Raw genomic sequence first — 23,411 nt, forward strand, 5'->3', positions numbered from 1 at the left:
CTAAACCCACCGAGGGGGGAAACACCACGTCGACCCGCTCACTGAAGGTCAGAGGTCAAACGAGTCAAGTCCAACACAAAGAGGAGGAGACTGCTCGGGGAGCGTTTCTGGAAGTCAAAGATTGAGCTTCGTTTACTCCAAACTGCTCGCGTTTCTTCCCCCAGTTTCCTGTTTATTAATATTTACTCATCTGCTTTAAGTCTGGCAGGTTTGAGTCTGATCAAATGATCCTGATGTTTCAGGAGAAACTAATGAAAGCATGAAAAAGAACAAAGACCCTGAACGATTAAACTGAAGGTGGTTTAATGGGAAAAATCATCTCCAGCCTCAGCCTGAGGTTCCTGCAGAGGAACGTCAGCGTGGTGGAGCGGACTCTGGTGGAGGGATTCAAACCTGCAGCAGCCCGTCATCACGTTTGAGCTCGAGGTCGTTTTATTTTATTGAACATAAAGTGAGGAAGAATAAATTCTGATGATCACTCAGGAAGTATTTGAACCTTTTCTCTCACTGGTTTCTGTGATGTCACTGCAAATCTCGTGTCACTTCCTGTTTGGTTTAAAATCTGAGCACAAGCTGAAAGACTGACAGACGTCGGGTTAAAGGTCACACACTGCTCGCCTCATCTTTTATGGCGTCAGTTTCGAGACGTTTGAGCAGCCGAAGCTTCTCGTCCCGCTCTGCGCTCTCACTGGCTGACGATGAGCTGTCGCAGGTATGACTGCGTGAGGCCTCGCAGCTCCTCCAGCGTGTAGTCCTCGGGCATCGGCAGGCGGCTAATGTGCGGCGCCAGCTGGGCGAGCGGGATGCTGAGGGAGTCAGCCGTATCGCCCTGCTGCAGGCTCAGCACCGCACGCAGGATGTTCGCCACGCGCTTCGCCATTTCTGCAGAAAGGGAGGGAAGCAGGGGGCGGGGCTTTGTTAGATCACCTGATGTAGCTGCGGAAGCTGTTCAGACTTTAAACTGCTCGTTTCTGTTAGAGAGGTAGAGGGGGGTGTGTGTGTGTGTGTTTGTGTGTCAGCTACTGCAAGCCTGGACAGTTTCAGTCACACACTCCTCCGTCTCACATCAGCCAATCAGGACAAAGATGCAGTCGTTCTCTTACCCGATTGGGCGAGGCGGTCTTTAGCGGTGTGGCAGGGCAGGAGCTCGATCCTGCTGCAGAGAGACGTCACGTCGGTGTAGAGACGCTCCAGCTCGTAGCCGGCGTTTTCCATCTGAGAGCGAGGACGGAAACACGGAGATCAAACTCGGCGTGAGGACAAAACAGTTACTCAAACATGTGAAGACTTTACAGCATTTTACAACATTTCACTGCATTTTACAGCCCAGATTTACTCCACAGATTCTGTAAACACTGTTGGATGAAACCACAGCGCGCTGCGTGAAGCAGTTAGAGACTCGATGCTCTTTGTGTTCATCACTCTAATGCAGACGACCAGAAATGAGCTTGAGCTGCGATCACGTCACCGCCTCGTGTGAACGCCGCAGACGTCAGAGATGTGAGGAAAATAAAAACCTGAGCTGAAAACGTGTTTCTACGACTTTAGAATTATAATAACTGCACTCTGCTGCATCACTACTTTTATACTTACAGTAACTTTGCTGCTAATACTTCAATAAGTATCATAATGAAGTACTTCTACTTTCAAAGAACAGTCGCCCTCATCGAGCTCAGAAACAGAAACACTCAGAGGATGTTTGGGTACCTGCTGGATGTCCTGCAGAGTCTTTATGACTCTGATGTAGTCGAGGTAAACCCTCCCTGCTGTGTCCCAGTCCTGGATGGTGGCGCAGTGCTCGGGGAGCGCCAGACCCTCCAGGAACTCCAGGAGGTAGTCGTGGTTATCGTTGATGATGCAGTCTGAGAGAGAGCGAGAGAGAGAGAGAGAGAGAGAGAGAGAGAGAGAGAGAGAGAGAGAGAGAGAGAGCGAACGCGAGCTCAGTTTCAACCGTTTCCAGACTAAACTGATCTCCTGACACATGAAACCATAACATGATGTGTGGACTCGAGCGCCTGAGCTTTTTAGACTTTGATGAATTAAAAAGATGAAAAAATGCAGCACTTGTTGGCTCATCGTGTCGTTTAACCAACCCGACCTTTAATTCTCTCTAATGTAACCATGTAATGATGTAATGATGCTAATTATTCAGATCAGAGGAGTCTGAAGTTTTTGACTCTTCTGCAGGACGTGGTTCAGACTGCGTGTGCAAACAGGCGCGTCTACCTGAGGCCAGGTGCTGGATCAGCAGGCGGTGGCACTGGTTCCAGTATCGGGCCGGTACAGGTGCAGGGCCTGCTGGTGCCTGTCGCCGTCGCGGTGGGCTCGGGTGGCCTTGGCCTCGTGGATCCACTGCTCCGGGATAAGCAGCTGCTCGGTCAGGAAGCGCTCCCTGCGGACCGACTCCTCCGTCTCCTGCAGGGGGCAGTGCAGCACCAGCATCTCCCTCACGGCTCGCTCCCTCTGACTGAAGACACAGAGAAGAAGATCAGAGAGGAAATAACAAGCTGAGATCTAAAGTGAGGACGGTCCTCACAGAACTAAGTGGGCCAGAGTGCAACGATCATGTTCAACTCGACTGTTACTGAAGATCACCGAGCCAACACGCCTACAGCTGAGAGCCATCAGCTGTTATCATGAGACTCAGAGGATTTAAAGATCCGGTTCGTAAAACAACCTGAGCTCTCTTTGGCTCAGAGCCAAGCTGCTGAAGAAACGCCATAACTGCTGGTGGCGTGGTGAACGTACGTGTGCTCGGGGATGTGCAGCAGGATGAAGATGGCCATGTGCCACAGGCCGGCGCTCTCCAGCTGCGCGGCGTAGCTGGCGTGGAGGAGGCCCTGCCGTGGGGCGCTCAGGTGGGTGTAGTGCAGCGCCTGCAGGACGCCCCACAGGTGCCAGCTCAGGCGGTAATCCAAGCGCTCCCAGGTGACGGCGAGAGGCTCCAGCAGCTGCTGCAGCCCATAGTGTCTGCAGGGTGACGGGAGAAGCGTTAAAGGAGCGTTCTGCACGTTTTACCCAACAAGCGGCTGAAGCCTCGTTACCTGTCGCTGTAAAGTTTGAGCAGGTGGAAGCAGAGGTCGTACAGCGGCCGTTTGGACTCCTCCTCCTCCAGATCTGGCTGCTCCGCCTCCAGGTATGGAGGCAGGGGGGCACAGGCGTACTTCCCGGCCTCACACGAGCCCTGCAGGACAGAAACAACAATCACCGATCAGCATGAACACAAGCAGGTCACCAGCTACACCCGTCACCGCACTGCACACTCCGCCCTCTGCTGAACAGACTGAAATGAAGCTTTACGAATGTAAATGTAACCTGACAGTCAGAAATGAAGTCAAGAGAAAATCAGCAGCGGCTCACCTGAAAGGCGGCTTCGTATCTGGCGAGGGCGTCGGCCACAGAGGCAGTCGGTGGCAGCATGAACCAGAGGTGGACGGCCACGCAGCGCTTCCAGTCCAGCTCGGCGCACACGTTCACCGCAGAGTCGGTGGACTGCCACACCTGCAGAGAACACCGTCAGCATCCAACCACAGCGCGTCCAGCACCACTGAAAACTGAGTGACGGTTGTGCAGATCTCTGCACGCAGGAGCCCTCAGCTGAGATATCTCAATAATAATATTTATAAGCGTTATTAACATGGATGCAGCAACTCTGGAACATCTGAAGTCACTGAATAACCACAAGAGAAGCTCATGAAAATATTTCTTGTTTTACACACTGTTCTAATTCTTTCCTGGTATGACCGGATGCGCCAAAACTACCAGCAGGTGGCACTAATTCAAGTCGTTAGCTGACGACCTCTAACTCCAATGAAGAAGATGAGTAGCGCGTGTGTGACATTAGCTTTATAGACTCTGGTCATCGTGTCATACCGGTTTCCCGGCGAGCAGAGCGAAGATGCGGAGTCGCTCCTCGGGCAGGTAGCAGTCGGTCTGCATGCAGTGCCAATCGGCGAGCTGAAGGGCGAGAAGGTCCCTGCAGTACTGAGAGCCCACGGCCTGAGACAGCAGCAGGGACAGACGGTGGTCTCCTGGATGGACAAACAGTTCAGTCTGAGGTTTAATTACAGACTCAAGAAAAAAACCTGGAAACATTTAAATGAGTCAGAAAACGTGCCGCCGTGTCTACTGAGCACCGCATTCATGACATCACTGCTACTTCCTGTTTGAGTGAGTGAACCTTACCTTCCTTCTGGGCGAGTCGGCACGCCTCGCTGATGCGGTTTCCCGTCAGGTAACTGAAGACCGCGTTGACGTGGCGATCTTTCCCGGCCAAAGCCACCTCCTCCTCCACCCTGCGGGAGGCACCGCGGGACAGCCAGGCCGAGAAGCTCCGCCTCCTTTCCAGCTGCTGCTCATACTCGCCGGGCGCCTTGGGCTCCTGATCCGAGGGGCCCAGCCGGCCCCACAGCGCCTCACACAGAGTCCAGACCTCGGCCCAGTAGCCCAGCAGCGCTGCAGCAGAGAGAGCGTTTAAACCGGCGTCGACACCAACGCATCAACTTTCAGCTGTGATGTCATCACTTACACTCAGTGTCGCCCCGTCTGTCGTTCAGCTCCGCGATCCACTCGGCATACTCGTGCAGCGCCGCCACGCCGGGCTGCGGTCGCACCGCAGGGCAGGCGGAGCCGTCTGAGACCTCCACGATGCTGTGCTTCAGGCAGATCTCCAGGGGGCGCTGTAGCACCGCCTGGCTCTCTTCATCTTCCTCTTCTTCAAAGGTTTTCCCTCTGAGAGGTTCCAAACCCACCACCTGCTCCACCACCACCTTGTAGGGGCTTTCTGTGAGTCTGCAGAACCAAATCAGGCAGTTTTATGGAGCTGATCTGTGGAGGGAGCGCTGCTCCCCCCGCAGCCGCGGAACAATAAACATTTATGGCCAACTGCACATTACATCAAGGTTAACCGGACAGGCAGATGAGTGCCTGTCCGGTTCATGGCTCTTACGGTTTGCTCCTGGCAGGTTTCGGCAGGAAGCTGAAGTCTGTCTTTGCCGCCAGTTCTTGGTGCTCGACCTGTTTGGACGTCGGCGAGCTCAGCCGGCTGCCGCAGTGAGCGAGCGTCCAGCCAGGACCCCACCCGACCCGGAAGGAGCGCACGGCAAACAGCCCGGTGTCCATGAGCAAACCTCCCTGAAAAACAACGGCACGACTTTCAGCTGTTCACATGAAGACTGAGCAAATGATGCTTTACAGACTGTGACCTCTGACCTCTAAACTGGATTTCTAAGTGTTAATAGGACTCAGTGACACGTGACCGTCACTTTGAGCACTCAAAGTGTTTTCAGAGGAAACACTGAGCCCCCTGACCACCAACCTTCCCGTGAGTGATCGACTCTTTGAGGGGGACGGGGCCGCCGAGCCGCCGAACGCCAACCGTCCTAATCGAAGGCTCCGGAGTCCGGGAGGGCAGCATGAAGGGGGACGGGCCAGGCCCCGCCCACTGCAGAGAGCGGGGGGCTTCAACGCTGGCCGGAGACGGCCGTGATGGAGGAAGGAGAGGACGGGGAGAGTCTGACAGCTGAGAGAGGCCCGAGGTGAATCGAGCCTGAAGGAGACCGCCGACTGCAGAGAGACAGATGTTTGATTACATCACCGCCATTTTTACTGAAGCCTCAAACTGTTAACAGACTGATGAGAAACATCGTGTGAGGGAGCGAGCGGGCGTTTCATACCAGAGGGTCGGCCCTGAGTGGCCGGCAGGACGAGGCGAGGAGACGAGACATCCGTGGAAACCTTCATCGCCGCGTGATCGTGGAACATGTCGGTGTCATCGTCGTCCTCAGCAAACAGAGACGCCTTCATGATCTGAAGACGAGACGATTTTACTGAACAGACAAACTGCAGATTTAAATAAACAGGCTCTGGTTGCCTCGGTAACCCCCTGATGTATCCTCACACGTCTCTGAAACATGTTTAAAGGTCTCTGCTAAAGAAGGTCAGAGCGGATCGCCATGTGACTCTGGCCCTAAAACCATTTCCTACCAGTCGCACATTATTCACCATTTGGTCATTTAAAAACAGACCCTGTGATGCACTTCCTGTGGGCGGAGCCCATAGCTGTACCTGGAGCGTGTGTGGGTTGATCCCCAGCGTAGACGCTATGTGGCCGGACGCAGAAACGCCGTCGAGCTCTGAGGAGGCCAGACCCCCAAGCTTGGAGATCGTCGTGTCCGTCTCCCCCGCCAGCAGGTCGCTGTCTTCCTCTCCTCCCAGCATGCTCTCTGTCGGGAAGCTCTGGGTGATGTCGGCCATGTCACTGTCCAGCTCGATGGCGCCACCCTGGAGCTCCATGACGGCGGTGGACTGAAGGCAAACAGACGTGACAGTGATTTTGTTGTTTCTGTGAGTTTTCATATTCAGAGTTTACAGAGCGCGCTCTTTAAAGACTTTATCTGGGCGGAGTTCAGAGATCGTGCCACCTGGTGATGGCCCCGCCTCTACGTGTTACCTGTGGTTCTGTTACTTTAACAAGCCTTCATGTCGGATCCTGGACAAAACGTTTGAGGATATTTCTCTTCTCGTTCTGTTTTCGGTCGCGTTCAAAGATGAATAAAAATAAAACCATCTCTGAATCAAGCCGAGCACTCGACATGTCGCATCTCTCTTTTAAACAGCCCAAAAAACATTTTTTCAAACCAGGTGAATAAAATGGGCGGGTTCTCCTCTTTATCAGCCAATCTGAGTTGAGCTTCTCTCTGGAGTAACGACCATCTTCACACAAACAGACCAAAGTTCAAATGTCTTCATTAACTTTATTTGTTTTCATTAATTTCAAAGAGAAAATGTTACATTCTGTCACAAATTAAATCAGGTTTCTGTAAAAATCTCCCTCATAATATAAACTCTGAGCCACAAACAGTTCTGTCAGCATCAGAGTTTAAACATCACAAAAACACTTTCAGCAAAAAGTTTGCATAGACGATTCGACCCCCGAGCGCTGCTACAAACAAAACTGACAATTTTAAATCCTCCAAAGAACTTTGACCCTGAAACGACCCCCGCACCACACCTTTACCCCACTTTCATTCCTGCAGCTGTGTCTGAACTGTGGACATGATGTTTGTGCTGGAGCTGCATTTCTCTTCTACTTCATGGTTTCTGGTTGTAAACCTGACGCGACCTTTCACCTCGCAGTCCTCTCACAGGTGCAGCGATAAGCTCATCATCTGTTTCTGACTGTCGAAGAATCAAAGCGTCTCCGATCTTTAGTTCTGGAAACCTCTCGGACTATCGCAGCGCTTGCTGAACACGAAGAACGCCGTTTGTAGAGATGTGTCTGTTCTTGTTTCCAATAGTTTATTGGTAAAAGGAAAAAAGTGAGAAAGTTTTTTGGCTTTGAATATAAATATTTTGGATTCTGTCTCGACGCTTTTCGCTCCTCTGTCATCGTTAACTCTGAACGTTTCTGAAGTTCCTTCGTTAATCCTGTAAAACTCCTGAGTGCGCTTCGTTATTCTCAGACTTCATTACAGCAGCTCAAAGTCGGCGTCTTTAAAACCGACAAAAAACTGTAACGCTGCTCCTTATTGAGCGCTCTGTTCCCGACCTTTGACCTTTATGTCACAACTTCTTCGCTCCTGACAGTAAAAGAGTTTACAACAGAAAACGTCACACGCTGGCCGGCGGCGCCGTGCTGGTGTGGAGCCAGTTCTGCCTTTGTCCCACATTTCCCAACTGATTAATATGTGAGAGAAGCTGGGGTCATGTCTAATCTGCATCCACGAATCAGTGGTGACATTATAGAGCCCCGCCCACCTTGTGTGACATCATGTGGGACAGGTGGTTTTGAGAGGACACTGGTGGAACTGGTTCCACATCAGGCAGAGCGCTGAGGCTCTGAAGCTGCTCAGAGTGTGAAAAAGACCAAAATCAAAAAGCTTCAAACTCAAAAAAACGGAAAACGTCTGGTTAAAATCGACCTGCAAGCACACGATTGGGTGAAACGCTCCTTTAATCAGTGGCGCTGCATTAGTGAGGAGGAGGCGGGTGAGTGTGGGAGGGCGCAGGCTGCTCTACCTGAGCCTGTGGCGCCACCTGCTGCTGAGAGGGGGGAAGCTGTTGCTGCTGCAGCCGGGAGGGAGGGAGAGTCGTCAGCGTCTTCAGCTTCTTGGTGTCGGCTTTCGCCGGGACGTCCTCGTCTTCGTCCGAGTCCTGCAGGCCGTACTTGGAGAAGTGAGCCACCTGAGATGTAAAGAGAGGGGGAGGAGTCAGATACACCTGAGAACCACACAAACAGAAATGACTCCATCAATTTTATCTGAGCTTTGAGGATCTGAACCCAGTTTTTGAACCCAAAAACATTCAAACATTAAGGAACGTAAATGAGGATGTGTTTATGTTTATCAGATCAACAGGTGTTACTCCACAGCACAGAGCAGCGAGCGTGCTCTAATCTAATAAACTGACCTCGAACACCCAGGACCCGGTCTCAGGTCGGTACTCCAGGAAGCGAGCTCCCTGCTTGCGCGACGCCTTCTCCAGCCGGCCCTCGTAGTTCATGTCGCTCAGACGCTCGGGGCTCCTGATCTGGGTGCAGGTCGTCTTGTCGTTCGGCCAAACGCCATCCAGAGTCACCTCCGCCCGCCTGCGAAAACACAGATCCACATCAGGACAGGAAGCAGATCGCTGAGGTAGAACGCCACAGGGGTCCAGGGTATAATCACATGTGTGACTACTTTTGATTTCACTTTTAAAAACGTTCGTTTTGTTTGGTATCATTCTTTTCAGCACCACCTCACATTTTTCATTTTAACATACTGTATTAACACAACTGATTATTAATTAATTAATTGTTTAAAAAAACATTTTCATAATTTGAAATGCAAACAGAAATTTTTGTTTTGCAAACAAAGTTAAATACCAATAATTACCTAAAAATGCAGCCAATGTGGTTTTTTCAACCACTTAAACCTATTTATAGAACAATTGAGTGTTCTACAACACGAGTGATTTGTGCCACTCCATAAAACAGTTTGTCACAGGACAGAGGAGAACATCACAGGCCTGACAGCAGGAGGTGCATCACTTCCTGTTTCCCACCTGGAGGCAGCGTTTACATCATAATTTGTCTTTGGTGGCTTTTTGGCAGAACGGTGACATTCAGCAGTCGCCTCAGTGCATAGTGTAGTCCACTGTTTTGTTGTGCGCGTCAAAACAGTAAGTACACAACACAACAAACACACTGAACATCACAAATCTCTCACATGTCAAAATTCACTCTCCCCTAAACTTCCTCCTCTTCCTAAACAACCAGATGTCACATGTTGCCATATCATTTTATGATTGGTCGACATGCTAAATTTTTCCACCAGTAGGGAAGGTGTAGATTTTTCTTTGCTGGCAAGCAGCGAGCGCTGTCCTTAGTGTAGAGTAAGGCTACGTTCACACTGCAGGCGAAAGCGCATCAAATCCGATTTTTTTGACCCTATGCGACTCATATCCGATCTTGGTATGACAGTGTGAACGGCACAAATCCGATATTTTCAAATCAGATCTGGGTCACTTTCGTATGTGGTACTGAATCCGATACATATCCGATGTTTTAGAAAGCGACTGCTGTGTGAACGGTCATGTCGCATTAAATCCGTCTTTTACGTCACTGACACAAGACAGACGCCAATTATCAGCGCCGGAGAAGACATCGCGAACGCTTCCTGGCCATCCAGTGTAGATGTTAGTGAAACTGTTGGGAAGACATCGCGAACGCTTCCTGGCCATCCAGTGTAGATGTCAGTGAAACTGTTGGGAAGACAACGTGAACATTTTATTTGTACTGTACAATCTGCAGATTCTGACAGAAATCTGCAGATTATCCTTTGAAGCGCCGCTCCTCTAAAACAGCAATAAGGATAATTATTAGGTTATTTACATTATTATGTAAATAACAAAATAACTTAAAGCAAAAACTGGGAAACGTAAAGTCCGAAGTCTTTATATTAAGGGCCATCAGTCAAACAATATTGTTTGCTCTGGGTCTAAACAGAGCGCGTTGTGTGTGACGTCTTCTTTTGCGCATGCGGGCCGCTTTGAGCGTTCACACTAGAGCGCGTTTGCTGTCGCATTTTATGTGTAGTGTGAACAAGCAGACAAAAAAATCGGATTTGATCAAAAAATCGGAATTGAGCATTAAGACCTGCAGTGTGAACGTAGCCTAAATGTGATGATAGTATTCAGGAAAAAACATTTCGTATATTTATTATCATAACTCTGGTTTTACATCAACACAATTTAAAAACTGAGATGCAGTTTGAAGTCCGCACTTTCAACACAAGCTGAAACAGTGACTGCATCTTGTTGCTATGTCATCTTAAACTGGTCATGTGATTTGGACGCACTGAGAGCCAAAGCTGAGAAAGATTAGAGGTGAACGAATCCTGTAAGTTTGCTTATTTTTAATCTGAAACCTTTTTTCCTTCGAGCGGTTCGTTTTGGTTTGTAAGGTTTTCTGTCACCTCCTGTCGTTTACCTGTTAAGCCCCTCCCCCTCCGGCGGTTTGCTCTTGTCGTCTGGGTACACGATGACCTCTTTGCGTCTGAAGTGGACGATTTCGTCGAGGTTCAGTCCCGACACGTTCACCTCGCCGGGGAAGAAGATGGAGCCGTAACCTGAAAGAGCCAATCGGTGCAGTGCGGTGAGACGGCTGCCCAATCAGAGCCGAGCTCAGCTCAAACCCGTTAGTGTGCGACTGAAGTATGACATCATACATGTGCGGGCGGTACCTTTCCTGCCGATGGTGAAGTTCTCCACGATGCACTCCCCGTTTTCGTCCACCATGTCGGCGAGCTCGTCCATGGAGGGGATGGTGTAATAACCCACGCGGTTCAGAACGATGCCTGAAAACAGGGAAGCAAACGTGCTGACACATCGTTCACCCTCTACTGTCCGGCGAAGGAAATCCAGACGGAAGCTGAAATCAGCGAGCGTGCTCAGTTACCTGCAGGGTGAGGAGACTGCTGGGACAGCTGCTGCTCCTCCTCTCGCTCCTCCTGCAGAGACTCCTCGCCGAAGGACGCAGACACGTCGTCGTTGCTCAGCTGTTGATAGAAAAACAAAAAACAAAAAGCCAAACTCAGAAAAAAACTGAACCAGGAACTCAGGATAAGCCGGGACTCGCCTCGGGCCAATAGGTGGCAGGAAAATGTAAAAGTTCAGAAGCAGTGAAGAAAACAGGGAGCTGCAAAACAGGATTAATGTTTCTAATTTGTACAGCTGATGTTCGGGACTCGAACACCGACTCTGCAGCTCAACTTAAATCGCCGGTTAGTTTCGTGTTTGTGGTTAAACCTCAACAGCTGGATCATCGTCTGATATCCTAACTATGTCATCGTGGCGGTTGTTCTCTGGTAGCGATGACACGCTTGGGGAAGCGGCGACATGTGTTCTGGTTCTGACCTCGAGGCCGTTCCTCGAGCCTTTGTGCATGTTCAGGTCGCCGATGGTGTCCTGCAGGCTGGCATGGGCGCGGCCCTGCGGGATCGGCTTTGCGATGGGGTTGACGTAGAACTGGGTGACCTCCGGGTCGTCGTCGGCCCGCCTGCCAGGGCCCGCCACCCTCCTTAGCTGCTCCTCTTCCTCCTCCACGTGGCTGCAGATAGTAGAATGGGGCGAGGGGAGGAGAGAGAAAGGAAACGTCAAAGCAGCTCACGACTGAATGAGCGCTGCGGTTTCTACGGTCATGTTACATGTTTAATTCTCAGAGACACGTCGGCCAATAGGAACGTGGCGAGACCTGTGTCCGTTCTGTGGGTACTCTGACGGCGAGGCGAGGTCGTCGCTCTCCTTGTTCAGAGGACTGCTGTACTGACTGTTGTTCAGGTTCTTCAGGACGAGCTTCTTGATGCTCTTCCTGTGGAGGAAACAGACGGCGTTACCTGTCAGTATGCGCACGGTCATATTTAACTTTGCCGCTGCGTGGCGAGCGGAGGCGTACCTCGGCACGAAGGCTCCGTTGGTGAGCGACGGCTCGTCGTCATCCAGACCGTCGAAGAGCTGCGACTTGGAGCCTCCGGAAGACGTCAGAGCTTTGGGTCGCACCCTGGTCGCAGGACGCGGGGTCAGCTTGTAATGAGTGGGCGTGGTCAGAGCCTTTTGGGCTGTCGGATTGGTTGGTTTCAGGCGCTGTCGGAACCAAGAAGAGATGCAAATTACAATTTACCTCACAGCTTTGTATTACATTATGTAATTAATTTCGCGTTCCCATCACTGGTGACGGCGAGGGGCGGAGCCTCCCAATGGTTTGTTTAGATGAGGCACCGACAGTAAGGAAGTGAAACAGCGCCGTGATGGCAGCTAAAGAAACTATGGGTGGGCGGTATAAACTGTAAACAGTAGAGATTTTGACGATACCGCTCTAGCGCATGTTGATTATGTCATCAAGCTGCGCCTGTTTTGGTCGAAAGCATCGCAGCAGCTGCGAACAACATCATCTGCAAATTATGCCGGCAGTAACAGCGAAGAGACACAGCACGTTTGCAGAAGCATGCTGTGCTTCCTCCACTTCCGTACCATTGATTCATTAATGTTGTATTCTATCACAGCTGCTCTATTCCCATGTTGTTGCAGTACATTAATGACTAACCTCGTATTGTGGATGGATTATCTCAGTTGTTCTCCTGACTGAAGTTTGGTCCGTTTACAGCATCCTGCCATGCGATTGCATTTGTCCCTAACCATCGGGAACCCTCACGTTAACTTTTATTGAGTGGAAAAAAGTTAGCGTTCATCCTCCAGCTTCACTGTTTATGCTATGCTAACATAGCTGTGTTGCTAGCACATCATTATATAGCAGCTAGCCCAACTTCAGTAACCCTACAAACGTCACTGCTGTTTAGTTTTCTGTCTTCATTTATGTTGGAAGTGATAGCAGAGCTGTACGTTTGAATGTTTCAGAAATCTCTCAGTCAGAACATGCTATATCATGTTTAGGTGGAAGCTAGCGAGCTAACTTCCTGCTAACTTCTAACTCCGTTAAATGTAATAAATTTTGTTTTCATGGATGCCTGGATGTTAAACTTAATTGTTACACCTGGTAAAGCAGCAACGCTGATCATTTTATTAATGATGAAAGAATTTAGACAGTTTAACTCTCAGTGATGCTGCAGTTTTCATTTGTTTCATTTCAGTTCATACATAAGGCGCACTGGATTATAAGACGCACTGTGGATTTCTGAGAAATTTAAAGGATTTTAAGTGCGCCTTATAGTGCGGAAAATACACTATACAGAAGAAAAGAATATATCATGATATATATCACTACCGCACAGGTTTAATTATACAGCAATATGGATTTTAGGCCATATCGCCCGGCCCTAACAGAAACAGAAGTGTTCCTAACGTGTTTCTGAGGTGGTCCACAGCAGATAACGGCTGCTGAGCAGACTGCGAGGACCTCATACGCCCTCTAAGGCCATTATCCACACTCATATATTTTCATTTGAAAACGCATCATTTTCTCTCAGTTTTGACCTTCCGTCCACACTGAGACGGCGTTTTGAAAACGCTCTCCAAAGCGGATACATTTGAAAACGCCATTTTCGCGCCGCAGTGTGGACAGCAAACCCGGAGCCTTTTTGAAAACTATGACACATTTTAGTCAGGCGACGCAGACATGTGACCAATTAAACTAAGATAGCATTACACAGCAGTTGTTTTGTTTGCGCTCAAATTTGACAGCCCTATTAAAGATTAATGTCAGTCTGTACGTGCTCCAGATAGCTTCTCGTCAAATTCTTTAATTCTCACTCGCTTTTGCAACTTTGTACTTTTGTTACTCGCAGCAACAACTCCACCTCATTGTTAGTCCATTTTCAAAACTTTCAAAGAACCAGAAAGTAAATAAACAGCAGACAGAAATGAGGCAGGTTGAACCGTCTTGCCTTTCAGGCATGCGCAGGACTGGAACGTGAGCGTTTTCGGCTGTTTCAATGTGGATGAACACCTCTGTGAAAACGACTGAAAACGACAGTGTGGACGCGGGGCGTTTTCAGATGAAAACGGCGTTTTCAAATTTATCCGGGCCAGTGTAGACGTAGCCTAAGGCGCAGCAGAAGCTCGAGTTTGATGGCTTCTTTGCAGTGAAGTTAAAACTGAAAGCAAATCATCATCTTTGTGTCTCAATACAATTTAAAAATAACTTCATATATGAGCAGCTGGAGCTCATCGGCTACGTCGCCCTCACCTCCTCCTTCTTCTTGGGGTCTGAGAGTGGGTTTCTGAAGAGCGGTGAGTCTCCGTACGGCGAGTACGCCAGCACACTGAGCTGCTGCTGGAGCATGGCCTGCTGGGCAGCCGCTGCGTTGGGATCTGTGAGGGCTGGAAATAAGAAACAAGACGACGTTAATGCTCCACATGCGCCAGCGGGGACGTGAAACAGCAGCCGGAGGTCAGTTTGACCGTTTTTAGCAGGAATAATTCAGAGTCACATTTTTACCAGCAGCATAAAACAAACATGGAAGAACTAAATGATGACGTTTTAACAGCATTAATCTGTCCTCGTCTCTAAAACATGCGGCCGCTCACCGACGGGCTGCGTCGCTCCGAATCCCAGGGTGCTCGTTCCACTGTTGAATCCGGTTGTTCCGAACGTCCCCATCGTTCCCAGCGCGGTGCCCAGTTTGTTCTGGGTGTTGCCAAACAGGGTCTGCCCGGGGCCGACTGCTGGACACACAGATGTGGACAAACAGACTCTGTTCAGTTTTTTCTGGCTGACTGAGCAGAGGCGCGTGTCCACGTTAAAGCAACGAGGCGGTTACTGGGTACTGTTGCTGGTTCTGTTACCTGTACCGAAGCTGGTTCCCAGTCCAGTCCCCAGCGCTCCGGTGGTGGACTTGTTCCCAAACAGTCCTCCTCCAGCAGGGTTGGCATTAAAACCTGCAGCCAGACAAACAAACAGGATGAGCTGAAGAGCCGCAGATACAGGAAACTTTGGCATCGTTACATATTTTCAGCTGACTTACCGAAGCTGGAAGTGTTGGTTCCGGGTCCCAGCGTGAGGGTGGGCTTGTTCCCAAAAAGGCTGGTGGTGGGGCCAAAGGACGGGGCGCTGGTGGTGGTGGTGCCGAACCCGGCTGTCTTGTTACCGAATAAACTCTGCTGCAGAAGCCAAAGTCACAGGATACGTAAAGGACCTAAAACTTATCACTCAAACTTAAACTCAGCCTCAGGACTATAAAAGAGCTCCGAGTGCTCAGTCAGAGAAGAAGACTCGTAACAGCGACACACAGTTCAAAGCAGCATCTGTCTGAAAATACACCGAGCTGCCCCGCGGGCATCGTCCTGAAAACAGGCGCACCCATTGCGCCTCATAAAGTTAACTCTGGTTTAACCTCGTGGTTTGGGATGTTTGGCGCTAACAGCGTGGAGGAAGCTAACAGCGAGGGAGCAGGGTAAGGGTCTCACACTGAGCTGCAACCCAACTTTAAACAGATCAGTTTAAAGTTGGGTTAGGCTTTGTTTTTTTACTGTTTTATCCTCTTGTCACTTCACTATGAAACACCATAATTGTTAGTTTATTTTAGAGTTCACAGATTGTTAATTCACACCAGTAACAGCAGCTCTGTTCACACACAATGTTTAAACATGTTGGTTTAAAGACTCGCTAACTTCTACCGTTACAGACAATAAAATCTATGTTATTGAGCTTCTATCTTTAGTTGTAAATGTGGTTGAAACTCTGCAGCACATGTCCTGCTGCATTTGACCCTCCATCTCTTTTCCCCCCTTTTATAGAATAAAATTGATCTTTTTCCCCCCATTAGATATGATGCAGGTTGTGATTTTTATCCACAGGTGAACTCGTACCGTCACTGGCCTGAAATAAGTCACTGGGCCCTTCTTTATATCAAACTGTGTGCTCTGCTGTTTGTGAGGACAATCTTAAAGATGGCGCTGGAGTGACGGCAGCCTTTCCAAGTAGCTCTGCAACACCGTACTTGTTCTTAATTTTTAACTTTTTTTAGACTAGGCTTTCAAACTTTATTTCACTTTCCTCTAGTTACTCTACTTCTACCTCTTAGATATAGCGATATGAGATGGATAATCAACTTTTTAAAACTTTTAAAACTTCTGGAACCAGCTCCTTTGTCTATTCGAGAGCAGAGTTGCTGGCACTAAACACAAAGGCACAGACCGGCATGCAACACAAAATCCTGGTCGAGCTAAAGAGGAGCTACAGAGGCTGCAAGGCTGGAGCGAGGAAAGCGGATCACCGGAGGCGATTCAAACCATCAATCCCGACAGTGATCATGGGCAACGTAAACTCGCTACAGAATAAAATGGATGAACTGTGTGCTCTGAACAACCAACGACTCTACCGTGAATGCAGTTTGTTTATCTTCACGGAGACGTGGCTAACCGAGCCAACGCCGCAGGCTAACGTAGACCTATGTGGATTCACATCCGTGAGAGCGGATAGGGACACAGGCCAGCGGAAAAAGCGGAGGTGGGGGACTCATTGTCTACATTAACAACAGATACTGCAACCCTGGACACGTCTCCGTTAAAGTACCAGTATGCCGTCCGGACCTGGAGCTGCTAGCCGTTAGCTTGCGGCCATATTATCTACCTTGTGAGTTCAGTCATGTGATCTGTGTGTGTGTTTACATCCCTCCGAGGGCCGACGCAACAGCTGCCTGTGAGACAATACACACAGTTACAGCAAGACTGCAGACACAACACCCCGAGGCTTTCATTATTATATCTGGAGACTTGAATCATGTCACACTGGATTCCACTCTGACTGCTGTTCACCAGTTTGTGAATTGTCCCACACGGAGGAACAGGACAACTGTATGCTAATGTGAGAGATGCATACAGAGCCATCCCCCTCCCCCCATTAGGGAAGTCCGACCACAACCTGGTTTACCTACAGCCACAATACACACCCCTCGTCCAAAGGCAGCCTGTCACAACGCGCTCAATCAGGAGATGGACCCCACAAAAGGAGGATGCTCTGAGAGACTGCTATGACACCACAGACTGGGATGTGCTTCTGAGCCCACATGGTGAGGACATAGAGGGGGCGACACACTGTCTGACAGACTACCTCAACTTTTGTGTGGACACGGTCGCCCCTGCTAAGACGGTACGGTGTTATCCTAATAACAAACCGTGGGTAACACAGGAAGTCAAAGCTGTCCTCAACATGAAGAAGAAGGCTTTCAGGAGCAAAGTGAAGGAGGAGATTAAAGCAGCACAGCGGGAGGGACTGTGGAGAAGGCAAATGAACTCAACAAATTCTTCGACAGGTTTGACCAGCCCCCGCCCCCCCCCGTTACTACAGAGCCCTCTCCCTACTCTCTTACCAACCCCCCCCCCGCCCCATGACCCTACGACACCCCCCTTCTCCAACCCCTCTCTCTTCATCCTGTACACCTCTGACTTCTGCTATAACTCTGAATTATGCCATATTCAGCGGTTTGCAGACGACACAGCCTGGACTGTCATGCAACACAGAGCACCTGTATAAAAAAGCCCAAAGCCGACTGTACTTCCTCAGGAGGCTGAGATCTTTTAACATCTGCAGGAAGCTCCTGAGGATGTTTTACCAGTCAGTGGTTGCTGGAGTACTTTTCTATGCTGTAGTGTGCTGGGGGAGCAGCACAGCAAAGAAGGACTCATCCAGGCTGGAAAAACTGATCAGGAAGGCTGGCTCTGTGGTCGGCATGAAGCTGGACACTCTGGTGTCAGTGGCAGAGAGAAGGACATTAAAGAAACTGCTGGACATTATGTTCAATGCTGGGCATCCTCTGCACACGGTCGTAAACAACCAGAGGAGCCTGTTCAGTGACAGGTTGCTTCTCCCAAAGTCAAGAACCAACAGACTTAAAAACTCCTTTGTCCCACACGCCATCAGACTGTTTAACTCCTCGCTGGAGGGGAGAGGGAGGACAACTAAGCTTTAGTGCCTTTTCACTGTGCAATACTTTCTGTTAATAACCAACAGTGCAATAGACTTCAATACTTGAAATGTGCAATTCCCTTGTATTCTTATTCTTATTTATTCTATTTATCCCTTTTGTATACTCTGTATTTATATATGTGTATATATGGTATATTTCTGCTCACATTCTGTAACTTCTGTCGGTGCTGTGCTGGAGGAATTTCCTGGAGGAACCCACCCGAGGGATTAATAAAGTTTCATCCAATCTAATCTATCTAAAACCGCACACAGGCAGGACACGTGTCCTTCAGACTGAAATCAGACTGTCTGGCTTCACTTCATTCAAACTGCATTGACACAGAGTTGTCTGCCATCGCAAACAAAACTGGAGTTGGATGAGGAAACATCTAAACACTAAGCTCCCAGATGAGGGGAGGAGCTGCTGCACACCGGACACACACACACACACACACACACACACACACACTTCACAACTGGACAATAATGGGTCTGCTCTGATCCCGACCTGAGTGCCGACGTTCCCAAATCCAGTGTTGGTTTGGCCGAACAGGCCCGTGGCTGTCCCGAAACCAGTGGCGGCGCTGGTCTGAGCAGAGCCGAACAAGCCGCCCGACTGAGACGCCGCCGTGTTCCCAAACAAACCCTGAAGAAACATCCAAACAACCTCACTGTGACTTCAAACAGGTTCAGTCGAGAGAAAACATGCTGCACCGCACCCCAACTCAGAGGCAGCTGAAAGTCAAACTGAGATGACAGTGTGTGCTTTGGCTGCTAAACGAAAACTAAAATGTGCTAAACTGAATCAAAGTGAAGCCAAGTCTGCTCAGGTTTCCACCTTCAAACAGTTTGTGGCTGCAGGAGTGAAACTGTGTGAAAATGAGCAGCAATCAAACTCAACCTGACGACAGTTTGTCACAAACAGTGAAGCGGAGCTAATCTCACCATGCTGCTGGTGTTGGCCTGTCCTATCGTGTTGGTGTTGCCGAAGGAGAAGCCGGTGCTCTGGGTGGTGGTGGTCTGACCAAAGGGCTTGAAGAGGCTGCCGGCCTGCTGCTGGTTCTGCTGACTGAACAGGCCGCCTGTGGTCGCACCGAAACCGCCGGTAGTTGCTGAACAGACAGAGACAAAGACGTCACTTCGCTCGCTCTTATAAACACTTATTATTATTATTTGTGGGCTCTACGTCACAGCCACTTACGCCCTCCGAAGGTGCTCTTGTTCTGGCTAAAGGAGAAGCTGGTGTTGGGAGCAGAGGATCCGAAGAGGCCGGTGGCGGCACTGGACGTGGCCGTGGCCTGGCCGAAAAGACTGCCGGTTCCCGGCGCCATCGGGTTGGTCGGGCCTTTCCTGCCCGCCTGGTAGTCCTCCAGCCTCAACTCCTGCAGGGAGAGGAAGAAACAACGACATCGTCAAACACCAAAACGGAGTTTTTAGTGGCTGCGTTTAAGAGCCGCGGGCAGCTGAGTGAAAACGGACCTCCAGAGACTTGTTCTCGTACTCCTTCATGGCCGTGATGCACTGGTGCTTCGTATTGATGCTCGTCGTCACGCCCGCCTTCACCATTGTGTCACTTCCTGTCGGAGGCTGAAGAAGGGTAAACAAATTTAATACAGAGCATAAAAACGTGAGAAGTTTTAGTGTCTGAGAATGAGGAGCAGAAGGCCGATAAAAGGGGAAGAACAGTCACTCACGTTGAACTTCACAGTCGTTCCCGGCTGCTGAGTGGCGGAGAACCCCGAACCTCCAAACAGGGACGTAGCCCCGCCGAACGGGTTGGAGGTGGTGTTGGTGGAGCCGAAGAGGCCGCCGCTGCTGGTGCTCGTCCCGAAGCCTGAAGAGACGATCAGAGTTCATGTCATTACAGTCAGAACAGAAGGAGAGTCAGAGCAGCTGCTACAAATCCACAACAACGTCCTTTTCTCATATTTACATAAAACTGTCAACGGGATTTTTGTTCTTTAAGGTTTCTGATTTTCTCGTCTGCTGTGGTGATTTAACATTTTTAATAAAAAATGAGAGTGAGGGTTTGGAGGGTTCTCACTTCCAAACGAGGTGGCTTGCTTGGCGCCAAAAGCATTGTTCTGCTGGGAGAAGAGTCCGCCGGTGGTGCCCGTGCCAGTGTTGCCAAACAGGCTGGTGGAGGTGCCGCTCGCTGCGCCGAAACCGAAGCCGGTGCTGGTGGAGGAAGTCGCTGGCTGGCTGAATGTGCTGGACCCAAAGAGCCCACCTGAAGGAGCAACACAGACAGGTCAGCGCTTACGAGTTTTCTTTCTTTAGACCCGCCCCTCATGACTGAGCCGCCTCTGAAGGATCATTTTACTGGAATTTTACAGAACAGGCCGAAACCAGAAAGGAAGCTTTGAACCGACAGTTTCTCTGCAGTCCATCTCAGTTCAAGTTCAGACATCAACAAAGCAAAACTGAAAAACCACATGAATTCGTCGGAGTCAGCGGCGAGCTGCGTTCACATGCGGTGTAAGATTGTTGGAAAAGCTCATCTATGCAGACTGAAACACACTAATCAACACTCAGTGCCTTATGAACCTCAGTGTGTGTGAGGCAGAAGATTTAAAGCACCACAAAAAGTTTTGCTGAACTGAAAACAAACCCGGTTTATTCTGCGTGGATCCAAATAGTCCCCCGGTGTTTGTCGTCGCCCCAAACGCAGACGTGCCGAAGCCTCCCGTCGTCCCGAAGCCCGTGTCTGCAGAAAAGAGATCAGATGAGGGGACAATGATTCATGTCCACCTCAATCAGAGGGAACTACGTTTTTCTATCTATAAGATGTTTAGTCTCTGTGTTATCGCGGGCCTTTGTGTTGCAATGATCAGTCTGCTAATAGTGAAAACATCGACTGTCTCCTGAAGTTTCACTTTTCTTTCTGTAAATTTGAATCTATATTGCGCTTCAGGAATTCAAACTCCTGTGTGTGTGTGTGTGTGTGTGTGTGTGTGTGTGAAAATCCTAATGATGTGCTGCTCTCATCATTTCTTCCACATTAGTTTGGATGTTTGCCATTTCTGACTGGCCCGAGGGATCAAGCTCACACTCCTGTACAAAAAGAAATTCACTTACTTTGCTGACCGAACGTGGACGAGGTGCCAAATCCTCCCGTCCCACCACCGAAGGGAGTCCCAAATGATTTGTTGAACATCTTGCCCTGCTAGCAGGACAGCATAAGTCTCTGTGGACACAAACACGATCGTACAGTTTAGATCACAAACGTTTTTCTTCAGTCACACCAACTAACCGATTGAGGCTGCAGCAGATGTGCAGCTGCTGTTTTCTGCTGCTGTGTTTGTCGATGGCGTCTAATGGAGAGCAACAGCTTCACTTAAACCCACACTGGTTCTTTTAGGTTTAATTTGTGTGTCTGTTTGGGGTGTGGCTTACTGCTCACTCACTGGTTCAGACCACAAGCTGCGTCCAGCTGTTAAACTGCACATGCTCCACATGTAGCAACTGTTACAGGCAGAGGAACAGCTGGACTCAGCATCTGCAGTGTTACTCTCTACAACAGGAACACACTTACACTCAGCCCCGGCAAAGCTTGGACCAAAAGCGCTACAGCTTTTATGTCTCATTACAAATAAGGGAGGGAGGAACACCATCAGGTGGTGTTCAGCTCTGTCCTGTTGTTGCTCAACAGTGCAAACGCTGCTTCTGCTAACTGTGTGCAGCAGTGCCCTTCAGCAAGTGTTTGTGGGAATGAATTTAATTACAACAGTACTTACAATCCTGTGACTGCAGTGTTCCGATGAAGTGTTCTTCTGTATATCTGAGAACAGGAGGACAACGACCGACTGCTCTCACTCCTAATTAGAAATCACTGCACTTCCTGTTTTAAAGCATCTTTTGTGCTGGTTAGATGTCCTGGTGCTCTCGGTCTCCTCTGAGTACATTTGACACGCGACACATCGGCACTGATGCGTTTTAGTCGAAAAACAAACCTATGTGTTGGATAATTAGTTCGGGGCTCTTTCTACATGTTCGAACAACATGCAACAGCATTTCTCCTACAGAGGCACTGATAATCACACATTCACTGACGCTGAGTCTTTTATAAGTTTACTCATTCAATATTCGCACCTTGTTTTAGCTGAGATGGCCGTGGTTCGTCTGTGATGAGGTTCTGGGGGTTTGGAGAGTGTGTGTGAGAGACCCTGACCCTCTTACACACAATAAATGCCAGATGTTGATTCCAGCTGTGGTTTGTTGTTTTGTTTCAAATCAGGCTTCTCATTTATTCTCTTTGCCAGGGATGGAAACAGACACATGAACCCATGGGTCAAACCTTCGCTCCACGAATCCACAGCCAGGAAGCATTTAAGGTGGAATTCTTTAAATGCTTCACGGCTGCAAAATGACCCCAGCTGACAGAAACTGCACGCGTTTATCCTTACCCTTGTTTTAATGACTTTTGTGAGCACATTATCACGATATCGGTCATTTCTCGCTGACCTCGATTTGCCTCCACGTGCGGCTAACCGAGCTGATCCGCCGGTTAGTCACAAACATCCGAAACACAAACGTTAATGTTGGAAAAACTGGGCGGGTCTATAGTAGGTGCTATCCCGGCTCCTAACCGGGCGAGTCCGAGCCAGACCAAACCAGCTCCAAACCGCAGGTGAACTCGTGTAGCATTATTTCCGCTCCCGCTAACAACAAGTTAGCTCCGTGAATCCAGCCGACACACACCGAGCTACCAAACAGCCGGTTCTCCCTTTGAAGAGGGCGCTGTAAAGGTTTAGATTACCCCGTTTCAAACTCACCGTAGTCCTGGATGTTTACAGGCGCGCGGTTTAATAGCTGTTACGAGTTACCTGCGTCAAGCTAATGCTAAGCAGCTAGCTATCTAGCTAGCTTTGCGGCTAAGTGAACGATTGCAAAACAAAACTAAGGCAGACAAAAGAAACGTTTAAAAAGACATTGACCTGTAACACTGATGTGACACCCGCCTCTCTGTTTGCCTTCCGTCCGGACTGACCAAGCTACAGAGTCAGAAAGTTCAGCGATGGAAGCGCTTTAGCTCAACATCCACCGCACAGCTTTGTCAACGAGGAGGGAAAACGGCCCCACGCAGCGTCAGCACGCACTTTCATACGTCAAACGTCACGACGACGCTGCAAATACCAAATAAAAACAAAATCCAAACGTCGCCGTTAAGCAGAAAGTACACATGAAAACAATTAAATAATCTATATGTATTTTTTTTAAAAACATGAAATCGTAACATGTATATATTTATTCAACGACACACAGGAAGTCTGTCCGATCACGAACTCAGCAATGGGAGTTCGCTTTAAAAAATGATATTCATATAAATTTGTGGTGCAGCGTTGGCTGAAAACGTGCAAGCAAACATTTTGCTTCCGCTTTCATGCTGTACTGAGAAGGATAAATTGATCAGTACAAATACACGCGTGGATTAATTTATAACTCTGTTTTTGTGTCTGAAGGCCTCAAAGGTTCTGAGCGGCAGCCGTCGGTGGTGAAGCAACAGACAGTA

The 23,411-nt window shown here is 49.3% G+C and overlaps 1 protein-coding gene across 1 annotated transcript; it reads right to left on the reverse strand.

Moving 5' to 3' along the window:
• Positions 1-209: 209 nt before the first annotated feature.
• nup98 (nucleoporin 98 and 96 precursor) lies at positions 210-22,999 on the reverse strand. The gene is given in 36 exon segments (XM_013275947.3): positions 210-882; positions 1,104-1,215; positions 1,708-1,862; positions 2,227-2,280; positions 2,283-2,467; positions 2,749-2,970; positions 3,045-3,184; positions 3,361-3,501; positions 3,874-4,031; positions 4,186-4,455; positions 4,529-4,791; positions 4,949-5,133; positions 5,318-5,565; positions 5,676-5,808; positions 6,067-6,306; positions 8,020-8,184; positions 8,410-8,587; positions 10,469-10,607; positions 10,722-10,835; positions 10,937-11,036; positions 11,287-11,587; positions 11,732-11,848; positions 11,933-12,120; positions 14,180-14,313; positions 14,521-14,658; positions 14,779-14,871; positions 14,958-15,090; positions 18,408-18,545; positions 18,845-19,011; positions 19,101-19,281; positions 19,379-19,486; positions 19,594-19,733; positions 19,944-20,129; positions 20,511-20,606; positions 20,978-21,086; positions 22,837-22,999. Coding segments are annotated over 35 exon segments (5,598 nt in total). The 5' UTR covers positions 21,057-21,086; positions 22,837-22,999; the 3' UTR covers positions 210-685.
• Positions 23,000-23,411: the final 412 nt, after the last annotated feature.

Source organism: Oreochromis niloticus, linkage group LG10, assembly GCF_001858045.2.
Source record: "Oreochromis niloticus isolate F11D_XX linkage group LG10, O_niloticus_UMD_NMBU, whole genome shotgun sequence".
NCBI lineage: Eukaryota > Metazoa > Chordata > Actinopteri > Cichliformes > Cichlidae > Oreochromis > Oreochromis niloticus.